The sequence below is a fragment of the Triticum aestivum genome, chromosome 7B (assembly GCF_018294505.1).
Source record: "Triticum aestivum cultivar Chinese Spring chromosome 7B, IWGSC CS RefSeq v2.1, whole genome shotgun sequence".
Lineage (NCBI taxonomy): Eukaryota > Viridiplantae > Streptophyta > Magnoliopsida > Poales > Poaceae > Triticum > Triticum aestivum.
This window is the reverse complement of record NC_057813.1, coordinates 277,820,873-277,831,289: the sequence shown is the minus strand read 5'-3', so window position 1 is coordinate 277,831,289 and position 10,417 is coordinate 277,820,873. Positions and strand designations below refer to the sequence as shown.

Sequence of the window (10,417 nt, the reverse complement as noted above, 5' to 3'; positions counted from 1 at the left end):
GGTCTAGCCGAGGCAGGCTACAATGGACAGCTGGACGGATGTTCTTGTTCCTCCGGCGAACTCGGCGGCGACATTGGACGTTTCGTTGAAAATTACAATTTGGACGGGCTTTGATGGAGCTTATGGTACAACAACGCAACCTGAAGGAGATTCTGGCCGAGGACCCCTCCTTCTTATAGCAGGCGACTGAAATCCGGGTCGGGCACTCCATTGCTTGGTGTTGGACAAGGACACGACCTCCAATTGTCCATCCAAATCACGGGAGAAAAACGTCGGAGATTGAGAAGGATACGACGGAGGAGGCCGGAGAGGACTGGCGGCGGCGGACAGCCACCAGCGCCAGTGCCTCCGCCTCCCCGTACCCAGCTGCACCACCTCCTCGGTCTCCATCTCCGCCGCCGGCCCCGCCAGCCGCTACGACTTCGAGCCACTGCTCGCCTACCTCTCCGGCCCCTCCTCCGTCTCCACGCTCACCTCGCCGTCTCCTCCGCCCTCTGTGCCAGCCCCCGAGCGCCGCCTCGCCGCATCCTACTCCGCCGTACCGTCGCACCTCGTACGAGTGGCACACTCTGCTCCGAGGCCTCGCCGCCAGTGACGCATCCCTGCCGCTCACCTTCGCGCTGCTCCCTTTCCTCCAGCGCCACCGCCTCTGCTTCCCGCTCGACCTGCTCCTCTCCTCGCTCATCCACTCGCTCTCCGTCTCCGGGCGCCTGCTCCCGTACTCGCTGATGCTCTCCTTCCCGCCCTCCCCGCTCCTGCTCCACCCCTCAACTTCTCCTGCTCCGCCGCGGCTGGAAAGGAAAGGGAGTGTGTGGATAAGATGAAATAGAGGAGGAATCACGGCTTGAATTCTTACAAATACAGGGTGTTTTTTGTAAAATAACGAAACGTTTTCCACATCCACTTAAAGACGGACTGCGGGTTCAATTACTAAAACATACAGGGACCTTTTTGCAAAAAGGCCGATGACAGACGACCAGAAGCGATCGCTGGTTTATTAGTATACTAGTACAAATGCCCGTGCGTTGCAACGGGCAAAAAATATCAAAAAACCTATTCCGGCGTGCTAGTACGCGCCACTTTTTGTATCCAACTCTAACAAACATAACAAATGGCAGAAGATAACATTACACATAAATCTACTCCAATGGCCACGCCATTGCTCTGATTGGAGTTTGCCATGAATGCAACATGGAAAATTGGTGTGAATTCAAACTTAGTGATAATTGTTAGATGTCTCACATTTCGCAAAACCAGCTCCACGTGTCACTTCTTATATAAAACTCTTACAAACATCACAAAATAATGTAACCCTCACCTCCAGTGACAATGTGAAAGTAATGTTATTGTACCAAATCCTTCCAGAATTCAACTAAAGGAACATTACAAATAGCTATATTCAAGAATGGAGGAAAATATTGATCGAAGTATGAAGGAAACCTTTGTCAAACTTGGGAGATATGTTTGCTTAAAAATAGATAATGGCCACCATCATTCGGATATAAATTTTAGTAGCAACATACATTTTACTTTACATATCATGTAGCCAGCAATGTGTTTGATATTCAGTTAGGATATTGTTTAATAATACCTGCAGGTGTAAGAGAACATAAAAACAGTGTGAGCTTAAGTTGGGTTTAACCCACCTTACCAACATAATTATTTCTATCTTTATTAGGTGGACCATGGACTTTAGAGTCATTTAAATCTAGGGGTGAACCACCTTGGGCATGCCGTTGACCTAAAAGACAGATGATTTGATATCTTGACACACATCTACAACCGTGAATGAGGTGCAATACTCCACCACCGAAATGAAATCAAAAGATAAAATTAGCAAAGCTAGAGGATTAGCATATATCTCCAGTGTCGAGAATAATTCTGCAAAGCAAAAGAAAAGTAGATCATGCTATTAACATACATAGCTTGATGCCACATAAATTAACATGTTTAACCCTCACACACCCTGATCTTGACTGTATTTTGTTGCTGCATAAATATGAACAGAATGAATCAAACAAATCAAATAATCCTAAAGAATTAAGAGCCAACAATAGGCACAAGATCGTCGTGCTGACATAACGACCATTTTAGTACCAAATATATTCAGTGGGAAACTTTTGACTTCATAGAGAATGGAATGGGCATGTGCGGGGGTCTTCTCATACAGCTGATACCTTCTTGCCTTCTCATTTGGGACCTGAAAAGAAACAAGAAAAAAAATTGTGGGCATTAAAATTATTTACAATGTCAACTAAAAATATAGACTTCCCCATGACTCCTTACCAGAGAGTAGATGCTCCAAATGTATTAAGAACTTATTGTCCAACATTACAGTGATATAAGCAAAATCCAGGAAATTACTAAAGATTTTTTTACTCTTCTTGGAAATCAGATAAGCTTGTTTGGATGTAGAAGAACTTATGTCCAACATTACAGTGATATAGACATGTTATCAAAGTAATGCTACTGACACGCCCATGCGTGCGGCAATGGATATAAGCTGAGGCAATATATATGCTCATAGAGAGAGAATCCTTGAAAGGGTTGTTCTACAGTCTAAAAATATCATTAGTTCTCTCATGTATCTAAAAATATATAAAATAAATAATGGAGGTTTCATCCAGATTTCAATTCTTACCATTGGAAGTAGCTTAGCTTTCACCCCAGACATTCTGTCATATGATAACCTATCCAAGAAAAATCAAAACTTTCTTCAACCTACTTTTCGTAAAGAAGAGTGAAATTTTACAGCAAAAGTTCCACAAGCACATACATGGCACTTATATTTGCATATTCACAGAAATAGAGAATGATATAAAGAGGAATATTTTAGGCTGACAGTCCGACACTATGTCCGATGCGGTTCAGATGCATGTATTTCTATGGCTAGATATGCATATAATTTTACATATACATTGGGAACGTGCATCTGCCCTGCTACCAAAGTGACCATTCTACGTTCCCTATGAAAGTTGTGCTTCTGCCAGGCATTTGTGGGAACATATGACATGCATAATGCATGATAAATGAAGCAAAACAAGAGGACTGGAGATTAAAGTGAGAATGATTCCTATATTTTCATAAGTTTCTAAATTGCTCCCAATCCCACAAAAATAAAATAGGAGATACTCCTTTCTCTCTGTAATACCTTGATGTAGAATGTTACTAACCACTTGCTGATTTTTGAAATAGGTATACAACTATTGGCTTCAATGTTTTCCATCGACTCCGCATATATACACATCGGTAAACTGTACATTGGTACGCACTGCAAGCGCAACACATTTGATGTGGAACTGAAACTACACACTTCAGAGAAGAAGATTAAGAATAGCACAGAACCACATGACGTGAGACATTCATGAGTTCTGCTTCAGCAACAATCATGCCTCCCATGCCTGCCTCTTACCAGGTTAGCTTCAGTACGTACCTCAAGCGGAGAACTGGCAGATTGAGTTACGGCAAAGTGTGGAGCATCGGGCGGACGGCGGGCGAAATCAGCTGAGGCGACATTGAACAGCAACGTCGAGCACGGAACTTGCGATGACATTGACCCGAGCTTGCATGGAGAGTTGCGGCTCCTCCTTCCGCTTCCCACATGGTGCCCAATGCCGCCGGTAGGACCTTGTGCACGGAAAGCCAACGGCACATAGTCGACATTAGATCAGAACAGCGGAGAGAGGACCCGGTCCGGTGGAAACAACACTGGCCATGGTTTTCCAAAGGCATGTACTGCAACATAATCATGGGCACTCATCACTTCTGAATCCATATACCGCTGCAACAGTTTTTATCTGCATCCAAGACAGATTCACTGCTTGCTTATCATGGAAATTCTTAGAACAACAACTACGCTGACAGGCACGATGACACCAGCCCCTTCACCAACCACGGAAAGACAATCGTCTTCTTCCGCATGGGTTGTATGATGGCTGGCTGCTGCGGGCGCTCGACCTGTCGTCCATGATGCGGAGTTTGCACCACTCGAGGGATTTGAGTTTGCGAGCACCACAACGCTCGCGAGCCAGAGACCGGCCACCACATCAGCTAGCCGCCGGCCGTCGTTCAATTAGCAATGGAGGGACCATGAAGCAAGACACTAATCCACAGAACCGCACAAGGAGCGGAAAAATCGAATCTTTGGGCCGCCTACCAATTAAGGAACAAGAGCAGTGGCCAAACCCGAGGAGACGCTCACCTGGGCGAGAACCGCCGCGAAGGACATCTCCCCAGCGGCAGCGCGAGGTCCTGCACGTCGTCACCGTCGCCCTTGCCGTTGGCTTCACCGCCCTCTCCTCTCCGAGCGGACAACGGGCGCCGGCGCCGGCGCCGCCGCAGGTGAATCCACTTGTGCGGCCGGGAGCGCCAGGAGGCCGAACCGGTAGAGGACGCGGAGGAGGAGGCCCTGTCGTCCTCCGAGGAGTCGCTAGCGATGTGGGCGGCCCCATCCATCAAAAGGGGGCCTGATGGAGTTCAAGCCCCGCCGCCTGACCTCCTCCCGTGCCTTGTAGATCGCCTCCACGCCGTCCCCGGAACAGGATCTGGCCCCTGCCTCGCCTCCCCGACCGGATCTGGCCGAAGATCGCCGCCGCCGCGCCCGGCGTCATCTGCATAGCGGCCCCATCTCGCTCGGACTCAGGAGGAAAGAGATAGTGATGGACTGCGGGCTGATTATGTAAAATATGAGGTGTTTTTATGTAAAACATGCTGAGCGAAACATTGTTCACTTAATCATGGACTGCGGGTTGATTACCCAAAAGTACAGGGACTGTTTTGCAAAAGTACTAACGACGGACGACCAGAAGAAATCGCTGGTTTATTAGTAGGTAGAGAAAAAAAGTAAACACACACACACACACACACACACACACACACACATATATATATAGGGCTGGGCTATTCTGTTACTAGTAACAGAATATTATTTTGTTACCATCGCCTCCTTATAGTGCCCGATCTGTAGTATCCGCGCTCCCACCTTCTTCCCGGCAGGTTCCCGGCGGTGCCCCGCCCCCACCTTCTTCTCGGCGTCGCCCCGCCCCCCACCTTCTTCCCGGCGCCGCCCCGCCCCCACCTTCTTCCTGGCGTCGCCCCGCCCCCACCTTCTTCCCGGTGCCGCCCCGCCCCCACCTTCTTCCTGGCGTCGCCCCGCCCCCACCTTGTTCCCGGCATCGCCCCACCCCCCACCTTCTTCCCGGCGCCGCCCCACCCCCCAGCTTCTTCCCGGCGCCGCCCCTGCTTCCACCTCCCGGCGACGCACCGCCCCACACCTCCTAATCGACAGCTGCCCCTCCTCCGCCTGGCCAAGCGCCACCGCGCCACCGACCTGCTCACCGGCGAGGCCCTCCCCCCCCCACTGCCGCCATGGCCATTCGTGCCCCTCCCCTCCCCCTCTCTCTTCCCGATGACGACGACCTCCACAGCTAGGCCGGCTGCTCGTCGATGGCCAGATCCGAGACACACTCTGATTCTTCACCGACCCACCTCCTACCTCCTCTTGGCCTCACGATCCCCGTCGCCCTCCTAGTCGCAGCATCCAACCAATTCCGACAAGGCCTCTGACAGTCGGACGCGGTGACCTTGAACTGCCAAGCATCCTCACTTGAATGGCTATGGCCTCTTCTAACATGTGCACTCTGCTGCTCTCCTCTGCTTTCTCTCTCGCACGAGTGCTGCTTTGCTCCTCTCAAATCTCACTTCTACTGCTGTTGCTCCTCTCGAATCTCACTCCTGCTGCTGCTCTACACTGGTAATTGCTGATGCTACTTCATCTCTACCTGAGAAAGATCATCGTGGTGATGGTGTTTCGATTCCCTTTACCTTTACCAGTACTAATTGGTCATTGGCATCAGGGAAGAGGGCTTCCCCACGCCAGTACATGCTTTTTAATGGGTGCTTTTTGTTATAGCAAAAGCTGAACGGGTGGCAAGACGAACATAGTTGTTATTAAATGCTAAACTGGTGCCTGGGAATTGAGGCAATTGATGCACTGGTTTATGCTTTGCTCATTCCATTGTTTCATGTCTGATGTTGTTGATTGAGAAGTGTGTGAAATTTTTTGACTGCATTTTCCTTTGTAGGGAGGACAAAATCCACTGTAAAAGAATTCTGAATTATTGTCTGTTAAGCACTACATAAAGATTATGCATCTTGAAAATGGCTAGTCATTATCATGCACCTTAGCAAAGAATAGTAGACGATATGACATGTAAAAAGGATGCGTTGAAGTGGTTGGTGCTGCTCTCTTGAAAGATGATTGATGGCTACCTCCTCCGGCTGGTGGGGCTCTATCGCTGCAGCGCCCCGGCTATTCACAACCGCCACCCTAGGTCGTTCAGCAACACAACGCTAAGCCGTTCAATGCTGCAGCTCGGGAGGTGCCCGCTTTTCCCCACCTCCCCCTCGTACGTTCATCTTCTTCTCTTGGATATATTCAGTTCAACATCTCGTGATTCTTCAGGTCACACTACTAGAAAAAGGCTATAGCTAATATGGACATTAATAGCGCACCACGTATGTGGTGCGCCACTGCTATATAGAAGTGGCACACCATATATAGGTACGCCATTAATGGCCATATCACTAATGGCGCACCACACCCACGGTGCGCCACTACTAATAATTTTTTTAATTTTTTTCAAAACTAGTAATGGTGCACCAGGGGATAGCGCGCCATTACTAGTTTTAACTAGTAATGGCGCACTACACCCTCTATGCGCCATTACTAACATTTTTTTACTTTTTTTAAAACTAGTAATGGCGCTGAGGGAGTCCTGGATTAGGGGGTATCCGGACAGCCGGACGGTATACATCGTCCGGACTATTGAAGCATGAAGATACAAGACTCAAGACTTTGGCCCCTGTCCGAATGGGACTCTCCTTTGCGTGGAAGGCATGCTTGGCGATCCGGATATTGTGTTTCCTTCCTTGTAACCGACTCCATGTAAACCCTAGCTCTCTCCGGTGTCTATATAAACCGAAGAGGTTGGTCCTTAGAAGACCGATCACAATTACAATCATACCATGATAGGCTAGCTCTTAGGGTTTAGCCTCTAGGATCTCGTGGTAGATCTACTCTTGTACTACTCATATCTTCAATATTAATCAAGCAGGAAGTAGGATTTTACCTCCATCGAGAGGGCCCGAACCTGGGTAAACATTGTGTCCCTCGCTTCCTGTTACCATCAGCCTAGACGCACAGATCGGGACCCCCTACCTGAGATCCGCCGGTTTTGACACCGACATTGGTGCTTTCATTGAGAGTTCCTCTGTGTCGTCGCTGCAGGGCTTGATGGCGCCTTCGATCATCAACAACACGGTCCAGGGGGAGACTTTTCTCCCCGGACAGATCTTCATGTTCGGCGGCTTCGCACTGCGGGCCAATTCGCTTGGCCATCTGGAGCAGATCGATAGCTACGCCCCCGGGCACCAGGTCAGCTTCGGAAACTTGAACTACACAACAGATATTCGCGGAGACTTGATCTTCGAAGGATTTAGGCCTGCGCCAGGAGCACCGAACAGTTATGACGAGCACGACTTAGACCTGCTATCGGACGAAGCTCGGGTTATCACCCCCGCAGCGGCCCCGGACCTAAATCTGGAGCAGGCTGCGTCGCCTGAGGACGGAGGGATGGACCCTGCCCCACAGGCCGCACACTCATTGGCGGTAGAGCCGAACACGGGTCTCACCTCTGTGGTGGCCTGTGACTTCGGACCCCTGGATTCGCATCCAGATGTTGGTTCCTGTCCGCGCGCTCCCGAGCCAGTCGAGCCAGGTTGGACTCCGGTAATGGAGTTCACCACTGCGGATATCTTCCAGCACTCGCCCTTTGGCGACATGCTGAATTCATTAAAAACTCTCTCTTTGACAGAAAATTCTGGGCCAAACTATCTCCGGCTCGAGTGGGAAGCAGGTGACGAAGAAATTCGTTACCCACCCACCACCCACTTCATAGCCACGGTCGATGATTTAACCGACGTGCTTGCCGTCGACTCCGAAGGCATCGACGATATGGACGACGATGGAGGAGAAGATTCAGAATCTATGGGGTTCCGGACTTCCGCCTTGTCACACGACATATACATGGTGGATACGCCCAAGGAGGACGACAGTGACAATCCGGAAGATAAAACCCCCGGGGAAAAGCCAAAGCAACGGCGCAGACGCTGTTCCAAGTCCACCAACAGTAAACATAGCAGCAAGAGTGCCAGAGGGATTGATACTGTGGTCAACCCTGAAGGCTACAACGACCATACAGAACCAGCGGTGGAGCAGGACGAGCCAGGTCATGTCGAACACAGTTCGGAGCAGACGCCCGATGACAATGATCCCGAGGGACGAGTTCATCAGACCGCCCTAGGACAAGAACACAGTCTGGACGATGATGCATTCATCATTCCGGAAGAATGCATGGAACGAGATAACCTCCACAGAAAGCTTATGGCCACAGCGAGAAGTATAAAGAAGCAGAAGCAACGGCTCAAAGCCGCACAGGAGTCGCTCAACCGCAGATGGAATAAAGTGCTAGACACTGAAGAAAGATATGGCAACGATCGCCATACAAAGAGCTATCCAAAACGCAAGCTACTGCCAGAATTCGACGACGAGGCCGTTCCACCAAAGACTAATACGACCAGGAGTCCCAATGTACCGCTCCACAACCACAACGGAACAACCACCGACACCGCACATGATCTACGTGAGCACCCGGATAAGAAGGCTGGCGCAGCTAGGCCCATCTACGGATCTAAAGGACACACCCCGGTGAGGGACTATGGTCACCAAAACAATTATGCTAATCAAATACCAGTTCGGAATAAACACCGGACACAACAACAGCCGATGGCATGCCACAGCACGTCCAGATACAGAGGGGCTGCTCACCCCCTGTGCTTTACTGAAGAAGTACTGGACCATGAATTTCCACAGGGCTTTAAACCTATGAACATAGAGGCATACGGCGGAACGACAGACCCAGGGGTCTGGATCAAGGACTTTATCGCCATCAAATACATATGGCTCGTGGGGATGACCTCCACACCATCAAATACCTTCCCCTCAAACTAAAAGGACCAGCTCTTCACTGGTTGAAAAGCCTCCCCGAAAATTCAATTGGGAGTTGGGAGGAACTCGAAGACGCTTTCAGGGCCAATTTTCAAGGGACTTATGTCCGGCCTCCTGATGCTGACGATTTAAGTCACATAATCCAACAACCCCGAGAGTCCGCCCGCAAGCTTTGGAACAGATTCCTCACTAAGAAGAATCAAATTGTCGATTGTCCGGACGCCGAAGCCTTAGCGGCATTCAAACATAGCATCCGCGATGAGTGGCTCGCCAGACACCTCGGCCAAGAAAAGCCAAGGACAATGGCAGCCCTAACAAGCCTTATGACCCGCTTTTGCGTGGGTGAAGATAGCTGGCTAGCCCGTAAAGGCACCAGCGACCCCAGCACATCCGAAATAAGGGATGACAACGGGAAGCCACGACGTAATAAAAACAAACGCCAAAACAAGGAAGAGAGCCCGGATAACACAACGGTTAATGACGGATTCAGGCGCTCTCGACATGATCAGCAAAAGAAGCCATTTAAAGGCAGTAAAGAGGGACCGTCCAGTCTGAATAGAGTCCTAGACAGACTGTGCCAAATTCATGGCACCCCTCACAAACCTGCGAACCACACGCACAGAGAGTGTTGGGTCTTCAAGCAGGCCGACAAATTAAATGCCGAACACAAGGGAAGGGATACACCAAGTGAAGACGAGGATGAACCTCGCCAGCCAAACACTGGGGGACAGAAAAAATTCCAGCCAGAGGTTAAAACAGTGAACATGATCCACGCGACTCGCACATCCATGAGAAGGCACGAACGTGCGCATAGAGACGCGCGCGATACAGAGCCCATCGTACCCACACCTAACTACAGGATGTCTTATCCGATCACTTTCGATCACTTGGATGGCTGAACTAGTATTCAACGCGGAGGATCAAAGGCCTTGGTGCTTGACCCAATAATCGACGGATACCGTCTCACCCGTGTCGTCATGGACGGCGGCAGTAGTCTCAATTTAATATACTAGGACACTGTCCGCAGGATGGGGATAAACCCATCCAAAATTAGCCAAAGCAAAACCGCCTTTGAAGGGGTGATACCAGGCGTTGAAGCCTATGGCAGGGGCTCCGTCGTACTAGAGGTAACATTTGGCTCCCCAGGCAATTCCAGAAGCGAAGAACTACTCTTCACCATCGCACCCTTCCAAAGCGGCTATCATGCATTGCTTGGAAGAACGACCTTCGCCCGCTTCAACGCATTACCGCACTATGGCTACCTTATACTCAAGATGCCCGGTCCACGTGGCGTCATCACCGTTAACGGAATAACAGAGCGCTCTTCAAGCGCAGAGGAACACGCGACGG

At 50.0% G+C, this 10,417-nt stretch overlaps 1 protein-coding gene across 5 annotated transcripts; it reads right to left on the bottom strand.

Annotated features, from left to right (window-relative positions):
• Positions 1–1,882: 1,882 nt before the first annotated feature.
• On the bottom strand, positions 1,883–4,695 carry LOC123162303 (uncharacterized). 5 transcript variants are annotated; one of them, XR_006481195.1, is made up of 5 exons: positions 4,202–4,695; positions 3,434–3,735; positions 2,642–2,690; positions 2,098–2,200; positions 1,883–1,989 (listed from the first exon to the last, which is right to left on the bottom strand). XR_006481195.1 is itself a non-coding variant. In XM_044580101.1 (4 exons), the coding sequence occupies exons 1-4, from the start codon at positions 4,453–4,455 to the stop codon at positions 1,958–1,960; spliced, it is 438 nt and encodes a 145-aa protein (XP_044436036.1). In that variant the 5' UTR covers positions 4,456–4,695; the 3' UTR covers positions 1,883–1,957. The 5 variants fall into 5 exon arrangements, 2 of the variants coding, with proteins under 2 accessions (XP_044436036.1, XP_044436035.1); XR_006481194.1 differs by having other exon boundaries at positions 1,883–2,200; XM_044580101.1 differs by lacking the exon at positions 3,434–3,735.
• Between the last annotated feature and the right edge of the window lie 5,722 nt (positions 4,696–10,417).